The 14,601-nt window shown below is 43.4% G+C and overlaps 1 protein-coding gene across 4 annotated transcripts in view; it reads left to right on the top strand.

Annotated features, from left to right (window-relative positions):
- Positions 1 to 14,601, top strand: part of LOC106580090 (cytosolic carboxypeptidase 1) — a 44,411-nt gene that overhangs the window by 15,259 nt on the left and 14,551 nt on the right. For all 4 annotated transcript variants that reach the window (XM_014160726.3, XM_014160725.3, XM_045702980.2 and 1 more), the window contains exons 4-13: positions 2,361 to 2,428; positions 6,008 to 6,071; positions 6,505 to 6,651; positions 6,779 to 6,910; positions 10,682 to 10,775; positions 10,968 to 11,005; positions 11,252 to 11,460; positions 11,681 to 11,858; positions 12,984 to 13,078; positions 13,337 to 13,453. In XM_014160726.3, coding sequence (XP_014016201.2) covers positions 2,361 to 2,428; positions 6,008 to 6,071; positions 6,505 to 6,651; positions 6,779 to 6,910; positions 10,682 to 10,775; positions 10,968 to 11,005; positions 11,252 to 11,460; positions 11,681 to 11,858; positions 12,984 to 13,078; positions 13,337 to 13,453 — 1,142 coding nt within the window. The remainder of the gene's footprint in view (positions 1 to 2,360; positions 2,429 to 6,007; positions 6,072 to 6,504; positions 6,652 to 6,778; positions 6,911 to 10,681; positions 10,776 to 10,967; positions 11,006 to 11,251; positions 11,461 to 11,680; positions 11,859 to 12,983; positions 13,079 to 13,336; positions 13,454 to 14,601) is intronic.

Raw genomic sequence — 14,601 nt, 5'->3', positions numbered from 1 at the left:
AGCCGCCCTCGTGAGGAACATTTGTGTATAACGAGGGGGGTGATTTGACCAGAACTTAAATAGTAAAGATAGTGTTCTGAAATTGGGAAGTGGGGTCACTTCTGAGTTTCTTTTTAAAAAGTGTTGTCAAGCAGTTGTCTGACACTCATTTACATACTGGGGTACGAAGGAAGAGTACTACTGTACTGCAGCGCCATGCAGCAACTGTGGTGCAGATCTACTACAGGTAGCTACGACTTTGAGCGGTTTGTGAAGTTACTGTCTAAAGGAACAAAGGTTTCTCTGGACTCTGTATATCTCGTACTGGCAAAACTAAAACCGCTACTCTACAAATAAAATAAAGTTGCCAAAAGTTGAACTGGTTTCTGAAGACAGTGTTTACGGTTCACCTTGCCAGACAATAAAAGTAAATAAATAGTGTAAAGCCCACTATATTCTATTTTGCTTCAGAAAACCTCAATAACCAATTAAAACCCTTGTATTGGATAGTGCTTGTGTAGATAACACAACATGGATACCATAATACTGGGTAGTTGTTGCCCTTAAACGCAGGCCCGCGAGCAACTGCGGCCCCTCACGAGTTCAGATTTTGAACATAACAGTATGCCAGTGGAAGGGAGGACAGTAGCAGGTGACCCAACTGGTTTGTGACTATCATTTCCTGTTGTAGCCAATTCAATTGCAGTCATTCTGTTACAGATTTTTTGTTGTTGACGTTCTGTTACGGAATGACACGTTTTAAAAGACTTAAATCATAAACCAAATTGTTATCAGTAAAAACAATTACATAATTGGTAGGTCTACCTTGTTACTTCTGTGAACTTTCATTATCCTCCCTCATGAATGAGAGAAATGAGAAAATATCTTCAATATAAGTGTTTTTGTAACAGAATGGCAAGACAATATTTCTTAAACTTACAGAAGGCATATAATTTCTGTAACATTCAATATAAATGTTGATATTAGTTGGCAAGGATCTTAACTTCAACTTTATTGTGTTTTGATGCATTTGTAATACCTTTTTTGAATACTTTTTCTGGTAGATGTTTTCTAAGACCCCTTTTCCATCTGTTTGACCAGAAATCAAAGCATTTGCTTATCCCAAATTTTAGGATGAAAATGGTTGAAAAATGTATATATGCCTTAATTTCTCAAACATATAGACTCTTAACTTTCATTTGACACCACATTTGACATGGTCCTATGAACTTCACATGTTGGTGCTCATGGGTCCTTTTACATGGAAATGACCAAACTTATGTTGTTTTGGTTTTGAGGGTCAACGGTGAGCTATTGTTTTGTTCATTAGGTCTGCTCAATCAAACACTCCATCAAACCTCTACTGGCCTGGGTGGTGTGGCCAGCATCCACACCAGCAATATGTCTCTATTTCATGGGATATGAGCTGCCCTGGGTGCTGCTGACTGAGTTATATTTTGTTTGCTTTCCTGGACTTTGTGTTATTTCTGTTAGTTTCTACTAGGGCCCTCAAACTCAACCCTGGCCCTCTAAGCCAGTTCCACTGCATGTTTTCTTTGTTCCTCTCTAATCAGGAACCGATTTTAGACCTAGGACACCAGGTGGGTGCAATTAATGATAAGGTAAAACGAGGTCCGGAGCAGCGGGCTCCGGACCTCGTTGAGTTGGTGTTTGAGTTTGCTCTATGTTGGTTTTTAGTGCTCTTTTTGTGCTCTTTTTGTGCGCGTGTGTAAGAGAGACAGATTGATGTGGTCATTTTCTGTGATGGGCAAGTCCCCTTTGTATTTTTACTAATTGTTGAGGAGCTGTCGCGGGAAGTTTGCGGGAGTTTTGTGTCCATCCATGTGGTAAGACTGTTTCAGAGAGAACCTGTGGCAGGCAGTGGCGTATTTTTGACTTCAACGAATCATTGGGGAGGAACATTTTGCCTCTTTCTAATAATTGGGAAATCTATCCGCCCTGTCCCTCCTGTAAATTACGCCCCTGAGGAAAACACTAAAAGGAGAGAAACGAGGGGTAGTAATGGGGGTTGGGGGTCAGACTGAGAGAGAGGCAGAGCCCTCTTTCTCTAAGAGAGGAGTATGTTTCACTCTTCTACAGCAGCAGCAAATGGATTTCACATTTTCTGTAAATGGAGAGCTGCAGGGCTCATGTTTTGAAACGTTTAATGTACTATACATGCTATTTATATTTGTTTATACAGTACTCACTTTCACTTTAAAATCAGGAATTCTGCTATTTAGTTAAGAAATAGCATGGTAAAAATGACAACGATATGATGACCTTATAACTAGGCTAGTCATTACTTGTGCTATAGTAGCCTATTAACACTAACATAGCGAAGGGAAATGTAATGTAACTTAAGTCCCTCTGTGTTTCAGAGAAGACACGGAAGGAGATCATGTCCAAGGGCTCCAGTGGCATGGAGGTCATCCTGGCGACCTTAGAGGTGAGTTCACATCCTGTTCCACTATGATGTTAATATAGTCCCAGAAATCGAGCACACATGTCACTTGGGTTGCATTTACACAGGCAGCCTAATTCTGAACGGTTGGTCTTTTGACCAATCAGATCAGCTCTTTTGCCAATAATTAGGCAAAAAATCTGAATTGGGCTGCCTGTGTAAATGAAGCCATAGGGCAATTTTTTTTGTGCACTACTGTAACGCCACATTCCACTACTGCTACTGTACAATACCACAACATCATAAGCAGAGGGCATAAGGAGACCAGCACATTAATGAAAAGGAATATCGTTGAGTAGCCATTTCACACTATCGTGCCGACCCAAACCAAACTGAGCTGGATCTGATATTTTTAGCAGGGTTCCAGCAACTGTGGTGGATGTGTAACCAGGCCGGAACGGTACGGTACGCTCGCCTCTGCTCGGCTCAGTAGTGTGAAAAGGGTACAACTCACGTATAACAAGGACTATCAACGTCATGGTGTCCTAAAAGTAATGGAACTAATAGTCTTCCCCGAGATGCAGTTTACATGACACACACTTGGTTTCAGCAATGGATTTTATATCTCGCCATCTCGTTATTCTCCCCATGCACTTATAAATCATTTGATGAGAGATCAATCGCTTGCCTCGAAGCGAGCATAGAAGGCGAGCATAGCTTGTATGGTAGGCTCGTGTCACTGGGCAGCTCGTGGCTGGGTTTCGCCTTTGTAATCCGTGATAGTTTGCAAGCCCTGCCACATCCGACGAGCTTCAGAGCCGGTGTAGTAGCATTCGATCTTAGTCCTGTATTGACGCTAGTTCCTGTTTGATTGTTCGTCCGAGGGCGTAGGGGGATTTCTTATAAGCGTCCGGGTTAGTGTCCCGCTCCTTGAAAGCGCTAGCTCTAGCCTTTAGCTCAATGCAGATGTTGCCTGTAATCCAGTGGTCACCAACCTTTTCTGAGTCACGATCACTTTCTGAGTCAAAATGCAGACCGAGGGCTTAAACAGGGCTTAAAAAACGTGAGCCTATGCAACATTAACCAATTAAAAACACTTTTGTAGCAATGAGGTTTGTGCAGTAGGTTATAAGCCGAATACATTATCACTGCATGTTGGCTATACTTGAATTGCCCAGCCAATGTTGTTCTTCGCCGACCATTTTGAAATTATATTTCTACATTTTAGGTATATGATCACACTGGTAATATAGAATTTGTTGTATTACTTGTGAGAAACAGCTGAGTGAGCATTTCCTTTTCTATTTTTTTTTTTCTGGACTGGTGGCCTGCATCTGATGTTCAGTCTGAGGGGAGGGAGGGAGCAGCGGTGAGGCTGCCTCTTACCCGACTCACCGTCCCTCCTCTTTCCCTCCCTCCGCTGAGAAAAGGGGACACGGTCTTCCAGCTGATGGCGAAACACTGCATTATTTCTACCTCATTTCTGCCTCGTGCACCAATTCATGTTGTTACTCCTATGACCAGAGAAAGTGAAATATTCCTCCATATTAAAAAGACACAAGCCGCTAATAATAACACAAGCTTATCAGAACACTTTTCTGTACGCATTCATTGCAGCTGCGGTGCTGGTTGTACCGTGAGTGGAGGGAGAACACGCATGGCTTCTAAAAAAGTGTTCACAGGGCTGAATAACAACTTGTAACATGAACTTACTCATAAAAACGTTGATTCCTTGAGTCTCTCTCTAGTTATGGTTTTAAAAGTTTTGCAATCTTATATTGTTAACGCCTGTGTGTTTGAGGCTTCTTTTCACAGTCTATGGCGTGAGGAAACAGTGCAGACACGTTGATCTGAGCTATCTGATTGGCCAGCGGTAGGCCTATAAGTGCACTTCATTTGCCCTCTGGGCCTGTCAGGTAGCCAGAGTTCTACCTTCAATATGGGAACACTTTGCCTTCCTGGTTCTAGGGCTGCTGAATCAAGTGCACCTACCACCAACAGCACTAGGGCTGCTGAATCAAGTGCACCTACCACCAACAGCACTAGGGCTGCTGAATCAAGTGCACCTACCACCAACAGCACAAATCAAATAAAAACAATTGGAATGCAAGGCTTTATCATTGTCTTTTTTACAGAAATGTTTGGTGATCAACTAGGAATGCCTTGGAGATCAACCAGTCGATCGCGATTGACCGGTTGGTGTCCACAGCTGTAATCCATTGGTTCTGGTTGGGATATGTACGTACGGTCGCTGTGGGGACGTCGTCGTCGATGCATGTTAATGAAGCCGATGACGGATGTAGTAAACTCCTCAATGCCATTGGATGAATCCCGGAGTCGTGCTAGCAAAACAGTCCTGTAGCTTAGCATGCGCTTCATCGGACCACTTCTGAAATGAGCGTCTCACTGATACTTCCTGTTAGATTTTTTTTTTATTGTAAGCAGAACTCTGGAAGATAGAGTTATGGTCAGATTTGCCTAATGGATGGCGAGGGAGAGCTTTGTATGCATCTCTGTGTGTGGAATAAAGGTGATCTGGATTTTTTTCCCCCCCTCCAGTTGCACAGATGGCATGCTGGTAGAAATTTGGTCAAACGGATTTCAGTTTTCCTGCATTAAAATCAATGTGCATGAATGGCTGTTTGTGTGTCTTAGGGTTGCAAAAGAGGGAATATTACTGGTAACTTTCAAAGTTTACCAGTATACCAGAATTTTGGTAACTTTCAAGGATTTAATGGAATTTATCACATGACATATAGGTGGCCTTTTTGGGTACTTCACATTATCATGTGTCTAATTCTCTGGCCCTCTGTGTACCCTATCACATGTAAAATATATACATGAAAAAAATATAATGACAAAGCTGTAAAGCATAATCCTAAATATAACCCATCAACTTAATGTTTATAATGAGGGTTTCGGCATAAAATATTCTTTCTATTTTTACACACTTTGAATTATTTTACATGTCTTTGTTGTAAAAGAGGGTTTCCCAAAAACGAGTCTTGGTTTTTGCCCTAGCACTACACAGCTGATTCAAATAATCAACTCATATTCAAGCTTTTGATCATTTGAATCAGCTGTGTAGTGTTAGGGGGAAAACTAAATGTGCACTCCTTGGGGTCCCGAGAACCGAGTTGGTATCAAAAAAGAAAATAGATGGAAGATTTGCGGAATTAGTCAAAAAATAATGCCATTGTTGATTAGATGCTTTTTTTTCATTAACGAGGTTATTTTCTCTAAAACCATATGGTCTATTCACTAGAAACTCATGGACAATATGGACACAGATATAAAGAAAATATACTTTATATGAATACATTTTTTAAAGTATAAATTACCAAAGTTACCATTGATGACCTGTGGTCCTCTGTAGCTCAATTGGTAGAGCATTGCGGATTCGATTCCTGGGACCACCCGTATGTAAAATGTATGCACGCACGACTGTATGTCGCTTTGGATAAAATCATCTGTTAAATGGCATATATTATAATTACCAAAGTTACCGGTAGTTTAGCAGCCCCATTCTATGTGTGTGCACACGTACGAATGTGTTTGTCATTGCTCACATGTTATTTTGTGTTGGTATGCGTTGGTAATATCCATGCTCTCTGTTTTTGATAGAACACACAGGATCTGCAAACTATCCTGAACATTCTGTACATTCTGAATGAGCTGTTAACTGTGGGTAAGTGGTAACCGCTCTTTACTTGGATAATGGAAACTAACGGTTTCCTGTTTGACAGTGTCTTGCTCACTGATTTGATGAGTATCAGATTGTCTTGGGTGGAAACAGTGCTTTGATTGGGTAGATGGTGTGACTGAAGTGGTGGTTTGTTAGGCTGTGTTTACACAGGCAGCCCAATTCTGATATTTTTCGACCAACCAGGTCAGCCCTGAAAAAGATCTGATGTGAAAAGGTTGAATGTGATTGGTCAGAAGACTAATTAGAATTGGGCTGCCAGTGTAAAACTGTGGCGATTGATTGACTTGTGGAAACTGAGATGGTTATTTGTAAATTTGTGGAAGCTGTGTTAATGATAGGTGTGTGTGTGTGTGTGTGTGTGTGTGTGTGTGTGTGTGTGTGTGTGTGTGTGTGTGTGTGTGTGTGTGTGTCCCAGGTGGGGGGCGCAGGGTTGGTGTGTTTGTGTCCAAGGGGGGCACAGGCATCCTGCTGCAGCTAGTCCTCAGTGGCAGTAAAGAGTCTCCCCCCAGCGAGGAGCTCATGCTGCAGCTCCACTCACTCCTGGCCAAGGTTGGACCAAAAGGTACCACATACACACACTCTACCGCTGTAACAAGAGCCCTAACATAGTCATTCAAACTTCTACCATAATCCCTACCACAAACAGACCAATTCTCGCATGCACACTCCCTCCGTCTCTCTTTTTCCAGACAGGAAGTTTGGTGTGAAAGCCCGTCTGAACGGAGCTCTAAACGTCACTGTGAACCTGCTCAAACAGAACCTGCAGAACCACAAGCTGCTGCTGCCCTGCCTGCAGGTCCTACGGGTCTACTCCTCCAACTGTAAGTCTGACCCACACTTACTGGACTGACCTTCCATTACAGTAGGAACCAGCAGTCTGACGGACAGTTACTAACTTAACCTACTGTAGACATAGGAAACAAATCTGACAGACAATTACTAACCTAGCCTGTTGTTGCCATGGGCAGGGTTCTCCGCAAAGAATGTATGATAAGCGCGTCGCCACGTTATGTACTGGCTGCCCCACTATATACTGAACAAAAATATGAACGCAACATGCGACAATTTCAAATATTTTACTGAGTTACAGTTCATATTAGGAAATCAGTCAATTTAAATCAATTCATTAGGCTCTAATCTATTGATTTCACATGACTGGGAATACAGATATGGATCTGTTGGTCACAGATACAGTTGAAGTCAGAAGTTTACATACACCTTAGCCAAATACATTTAAACTCAGTTTTTCACAATTCCTGACATTTAATCCTAATAAAAATTCCCTGTCTTAGGTCAGTTAGGATCACCACTTTATTTTAAGAATGTGAAATGTCAAAATAATAGTAGAGAGTGATTTATTTCAGCTTTTATTTCTTTCATCACATTCCCAGTGGGTCAGAAGTTTACATACACTCAATTAGTTTTTGGTAGCATTGCCTTTAAATTGTTTAACTTGGGTCAAACGTTTCGGGTAGCCTTCCACAAGCTTTCCACAATAAGTTGGGTGAATTTTGGCCCATTCCTCCTGACAGAGCTGGTGTAACTGAGTCAGGTTTGTAGGCCTCCTTGCTCACACACGCTTTTTCAGTTCTGTCCACAAATTTTCTATAGGATTGAGGTCAGGGCTTTGTGATGGCCACTCCAATACCTTGACTATGTTGTCCTTAAGCCATTTTGCCACAACTTTGGAAGTATGCTTGGTGTCATTGTCCATTTGGAAGACTCATTTGCGACCAAGCTTTAACTTCCTGACTGATGTCTTGATGTTGCTTCAATATATCCACATAATTGTTCTTCCTCTTGATGCCATCTATTTTGTGAAGTGCACCAGTCCCTCCTGCAGCAAAGCACCCCCACAACATGATGCTGCCACCCACGTGCTCCAGAAAGTACGATTTTTGTCCTCATGTGCAGTTGCAAACCATAGTCTGGCTTTTTTATGGCCATGTTGGAGCAGTGGCCTCTTCCTTCCTGAGTGGCCTTTCAGGTTATGTCGATATAGGACTCGTTTTACTGTGGATATAGATACTTTTGTACCTGTTTCCTCCAGCATCTTCACAAGGTCCTTTGCTGTTGTTCTGGGATTGATTTACACTTTTCGTACCAAAGTACGTTCATCTCTAGGAGACAGAACGTGTCTCCTTCCTGAGCGGTATGATGGCTGCGTGATCCCATGGTGTTTATACTTGCATACTATTGTTTGTACAGATGAACGTGGTACCTTCAGGCGTTTGGAAATTGCTCCCAAGGATGAACCAGACTTGTGGAGGTCTACAATTTTTTTTCCTTCTGAGGTCTTGGCTGATTTCGTTTGATTTTCCCATGATGTCAAGCAAAGAGGCACTGAGTTTGAAGGTAGGCCTTGGAATACATCCACAGGTACACCTCCAATTGACTCAAATGATGTCAATTACCCTATCAGAAGCTTCTAAAACCATGACATCATTTTCTGGAATTTTCGAAGCTGTTTAAAGGCACAGTCAACTTAGTGCATGTAACATTTCTGACCCACTGGAATTGTGATACAGTGAAATAATCTGTTTGTAAGCAATTGTTGGAAAAGTTACTTGTGTCATGCACAAAGTACATGTCCTAACCGACTTGCCAAAACTATAGTTTGTTTACAAGAAATGTGTGGAGTGGTTGAAAAACGAGTTTTAATGACTCCAACCTAAGTGTATGTAAACTTCTGACTTCAACTGTACCTTAAAGAAAAAGTTTGGGTGTGGATCAGAAAACCAGTCAGTATCTGGTGTGACCACCATTTGCCTCATGCAGCTCGACACATCTCCTTCACATAGAGTTGAGCAGGCTGTTGATTGTGGTCTGTGGGATGTTGTCTCACTCTTCAATGGCTGTGCAAAGTTGCTGGATATTGGTGGGAGCTGTCGTACTCGTCGATCCAGAGCATCCCAAACGGGCTAAATGAGTGGAAACGTCTAGGAGAAACAATGGCTCAGACGCAAAGTGGTAGGCCACACAAGGTCACAGAACGGGACAGCTGAGGGCTGAAGCGCGTAAATATCGTCTCTCCTCATTTGTAACACTCGCTACCGAGTTCCAAACTGCCTCTGGGAGCAACATCAGCACAAGAACTGTTTGTCGGGAGCTTCATGAAGTGGTTTTCTATGGTCAAGCAGCCGCACACAAGATCTTGATCACCATGCACAATGCCAAGAGTCAGCTGGAGTGGTGTAAAGCTCACCGCCATTGGACTCTGGAGCAGTGGAAACGTGTTCTCCGGCGTGATGAATCACGGATCACCATCTAGCTGTCCGACGGTTGAATCTGGGTTTGGCGGATGCCAAGAGAACGCTACCTCCCCCAATGCGTAGTGCCAACGGTAAAGTTTGGTGGAGGAAGAATAATGGTCTGGGGCTGTTTTTTCATGGTTCGGACTAGGCCCCTTAGTTCCAGTAAAGGGAAATCTGAACGCTACAGCATACAATGACATTGTAGACGATTCTGTACTTCCAACTTTGTAGCAACAGTTTGGGGAAGGCCCTTTCCTGTTTCAGCATGACAATACCCCTGTGCAGAAAGCGAGGTCCATACAGAAATGGTTTGTTGAGATCTGTGTGGAAGAACTTGATTGGCCTGCACAGAGCCCTGACCTCAAATCCATTAAACACCTTTGGGATGAATTGGAACGTAGACTGTGAGCCAGGCCTAATCGCCCAACATCAGTGCCCGACCTCACTAATGCTCTTGTTGCTGAATGGAAGCAAGTCCCAGCAGCAATGTTCCAACATCTAGTAGAAAGCCTTCCCAGAAGAGTGGAGGCTGTTATAGCAGCAAAGGGGGGACCAACTCCATATTAATGCCCATGATTTTGGAATGAGATGTTTGACGAGCAGGTGTCCACATACTTTTGGTCATGTAGTGTGTGTGTGTGTATTGTTATTTATATATTTCTTTTTTTTATATATATGAAATGTTTTGCTCTAGATTGTAGGAAATGGCAGTTACAGGTGTTCAAGAAATTGCAAAAAACATACAAATAAAATACCAAAGGAGGTCACTAGACCCCGGCTGTACTCGGCAGCACAACCTTTTTAAAAGGGGGGGAGACCCCTGAACAGAACCATACATTTGACAGACAGTTATTAACCTAACATACTGTTTTCATAGGCAGGGTTCTCCACAAAGAATGTAAGAGAGGCGCTGTGCATTGTGGACTGGCTGCACCACTATATATACACACAGAGTTTACAAAACATTAAGAGAAGTGTAGATGAAGGATTTTTAAGCCTTGAGACAATTGAGACATTAAGTAGGTACACCACTCAGAGGGTGAATGAGCAACTCAAAAATTGGATGGTGCCCCTAATGTTTGGTGTGTATATATATATATATATATATATTATATATATATATATATATATATATATATATATATATATATATAAGAGGCGATCTTTGGCACTAGATTGCAGGAAATGTCAGTTACAGGTGTAAAAAAAATATTGTTGCCATAGGAACCATACATCTGACTGACAGTCCCTAACCTACTCTAGTGTAGCCTCAACTATTGCCAACTCCTATATGGTGTTATTGTTGAGGGCACTGAGGTTCAGTTTGTCTGTCTTCAGCTGTGAATGCTGTGTCCCTGGGGAAGAATGGAGTGCTGGAGCTCATGTTCAAAATCATCGGACCCTACAGCAAAAAGAACACCAGTCTGCTGAAGTAAGTGTGTGTGTGTGTGTGTGTGTGTGTGTGTGTGTGTGTGTGTGTGTGCGTGCGTGTGTGTGTGTGTGCGTGTGTGTGTGTGTGGGGGGGGGGGGGGGGGGGGGGGGGGGGGGCGCGTGCGTGCGTGCGTGCGTGCGTGCGTGCGTGCTGTTTTTGAGCCCTTTTCTCTGGATGTCTTTTACTTAACAGAGTATCCCTGGACACACTGGGGGCCCTGCTCAAATCCAGTAAGTACTTTTTTTTCGCGCTCTCTGTCTCTGCAGTGTCTAAGGACAATGTCATGGTTTTTCAGTAACAGTGCTATTGTCTGTGCCGATTTACCAACCAGTGTGTCCTTCCCTCCCCCGCTCGCTCGCTCACTCTATCCATCCCTTCATCCTTCCCTTCCTCTCTCCATCACCCTCCCAATCCCTCTTTCTCCCTCCTCTTCATCCATCCCGCCCTCCCTCTCCGTCCATCCAACCCTCCCTCAGAGACGAATGCCCGGCGGGCGGTGGACCGGGCCCATGTGCCCGTCCTGCTGTACATCTACCAGGACTGGCACCGCAACGACACGCGCCACCGCCACATGCTGATCCGCAAGGGCGTCCTGGGCTGCCTGAAGAACATCACCAACATCAAGCTGGGCCGCAAGGCCTTTATCGACGCTGACGGGATGAGAATCCTCTACAACACCTCCACTGTGAGTACGGTGACAAAACTCCCAAAAAGGTTGTGCCGGAGTCTGGTATAGCGGTCTAAGTTCGACTCTGGACCACATACTCCCGGCGACGGGGGTTCGGGGTCACAACACCCTCACCTCGAGTCTCACCTTTTACATTTACACCAACACTGATGGTGGATAATGAATCTGATGACGGTGAGGAGGACGATCAGTAGTAATGATGGTGATGTGTTGTTAGGAGTGCCTTCCGGTTAGGACTCTGGACCCTCTGATCAACACCTCCAGCCTTATCATGAGGAAGTGCTTCCCCAAGAACCGCCTCCCACTGCCCACTATCAAGAGTGTCTTCCACCACCAGCTGCCCCACGTACCGGCAGGAGGGCCCGTCGCTCAGCTCTACAACCAGCCCCTGGGGGGTGAGGCTCACACGCATACTACACTCGCAATGCTTGCGAGCCACTTAGATCACCCCAATGGTCATTGCACACAGTTTACTCACACGCTCCACCACACATGTCCCTTTCAGGAAGACCCATATACCAGTTCTACACCAAAGCCCCCATAGGGTAAGACTTGTCACAATAAGTAGTAGCCTAACCGCTACTGAGTCACACTCCTCAGTCTAGTATCACACTACTAACACGGTGGAATACAGTCTCTCTTACATTAAGCAACTCTTAACTTAAGAACTTTCACTCTACTGACTGTTGTTCATTGATGTCACCTCGCTCTTTAAGCCATGTGCAGGCTGCCCAATCAAGATGCCAGATGTTCTCTATCTTTCTCCTCATCTCATTTCTGGCTGCTTATTCTCACAGTTGCCTGCATGGTCGTTCCACCTCAAAAAGCACAAGAAAGAGGATTTTGGCCTTTGTGGTGGGAGTGGTGTGGAGGATCCGTGGGTGACTTTTGACTATTTTGGGGGGGATTCCTCATGTTTTACTCATTGGTCGGAGGAAGTTTGTTCCAATTTGTTTTTTAGGTTACTATATTTATTGAATATTATGCGAATCCTGTAAATTAAAAGGGCTAATTTGGGTGCAGTCAATTATCTTAATTTCTCGAAGATCAAATTATATTTCAACAAAATAATGTTGCTGTGGAATCCATTTCAGAACAATCTGAGATGGTGGGGTGGGCGAAGCTTGCTGAAATGACATGGAATGACCCTGCAATCACCTCTCCTCTCATCTAGTGCACAATCCAACCAACCAATCTTGGCTGAGTTTCGCTAAAATCAGAGAGATCATATTTAGCATTGGGATCATTTACCATTGGATTTAAGATTATTTTAGTGCTAAAGTATTTAAAAAAAAAAGTTGTTTATGTTTTTTGGAAACTCACCCTAGACCCTGTAACCAGTCCGGTTACGCCTTGATCTTGTAAACTGAAATTATAATTCCAATTTCAATTGTCCTCAATGCTTCTCTGAGAAGAATGTCAGTTTACTTCCTGGATTCATTGAATCCTGAATTCACTGAATACTGAATAGAACTGGAATTGAGCCCAATCTTGCCTGTGTCCTTGTGTGTGGTTGCCAGTGGATGACGTGGTGGACGAGAGCGATGACAACGACGACGTTGAGACCGAGAACGACACAGAGAACGAGGAGGAGGATAAGGACCACCACCCCAGGGTACAGTAACCATGACCACAGCCTTTTCACTTAAACCACACCTTGTTTGACTGACCGCAAAATGACCACAGGACAGGTGACACTGCAGTGACCAGACCAACAGTGTGACCACAACCACTACTGACCACCGCCACAGCTGCTCTCTGTCCACATTCTCTCTCTCTGAAGTTAGAATGAGAACATTTGAATACACTTTTTTTCCATTGAGATCCAGCTCCTGCTTATTTAGGTGTCTGATGATGTGTTCTCCCCTTGCAGAATGATGACATAGAAACGGACATCAATAAACTGCGACCCAAAGAGACCCATAGCAGGCCGTTTGAGGAGCTGAAGGTCTATGAGAGATTCTTTCTGGAGCTCTCCGAGGATTTCCAGGTAATGCAGGACACCCTTTTGTTTCTTTAGTTGAATCTTCAACATCAATAAATCAGATCAATATTGTAATATTCCATCTTAAAACCAGTGATTCCCCTATATTCATTGCCACCACTCCAAAATATATTATTTAAAATATATATATATATATACAGTATCAGTCAAAAGTTTGGACACACCTACGCATTCCAGGGTTTTTATTTTTTACTATTTTATACGTTGTAGAATAATAGTGAAGACATAACTATGAAATAACACACATGGAATCATGTAGTAACTAAAAAAGTGTTCAACAAATAATAAGATATTTTACAGTTTAGATTCTTCAAAGTAGCCACCCTTTGCCTTGATGACAGCTTTGCACACTCTTGGCATTCTCTCCGCTAGCTTCACCTGTAATGCTTTTCCAACAGTCTTGAAGGAGTTCCCACATGCTGAGCACTTGTTGGCTGCTTTTCCATCACTCTGTGGCCCAACTCATCCCAAACCATCTCAATTAGGTTGAGGTCGGGTGATTGTGGAGGCCAGGTCATCTGATGCAGCACTCCATCACTCTCCTTCTTGGTCAAATAGCCCTTACACATCCTGGAGGTGTGTTGGGTCATTGTCCTGTTGAAAAACAAATGATAGTCCCGCTAAGCGCAAACCAGATGGGATGGCGTATCGCTGCAGAATGCTGTGATAGCCATGCTGGTTAAGTGTGCCTTGAATTCTAAATAAATCACTGACTGTGTCACCAGCAAAGCACCATCACACCACCTCCTCCATGCTTCACGGTGGAAACTACCTCTGCAGCAGAGGTAACTCTGGGTCTTCCTTTCCTGTGGTGGTCGTCATGAGAGCCAGTTTCATCATAGCTCTTGATGGTTTTTGCGACTGTACTTGAAGAAGTTCTTGATATTTTCATTTCTCTTTGCTTATTTGAGCTGTTCTTGCCATAATATGTACTTGGTTTTTTCTCTATACCCCCCTACCTTGTCACAACACAACTGATTGGCTCAAACGCATTAAGAAGGAAATACATTCCTCAAATTAACTAGGCACACCTGTTAATTGAAATGCATTCCAGGTGACTACCTCGTGAAGCTGGTTGAGAGAATGCCAAAAACGTGCAAAGCTGTCATCGAGGCAAAGGGTGGCTACTTTGA

This window comes from Salmo salar, chromosome 20, assembly GCF_965601325.2.
Source record: "Salmo salar chromosome 20, fSalSal1, whole genome shotgun sequence".
Lineage (NCBI taxonomy): Eukaryota > Metazoa > Chordata > Actinopteri > Salmoniformes > Salmonidae > Salmo > Salmo salar.
The sequence above is the reverse complement of the archived record's forward strand: the minus strand, read 5'-3'. Positions and strand labels throughout refer to the sequence as shown.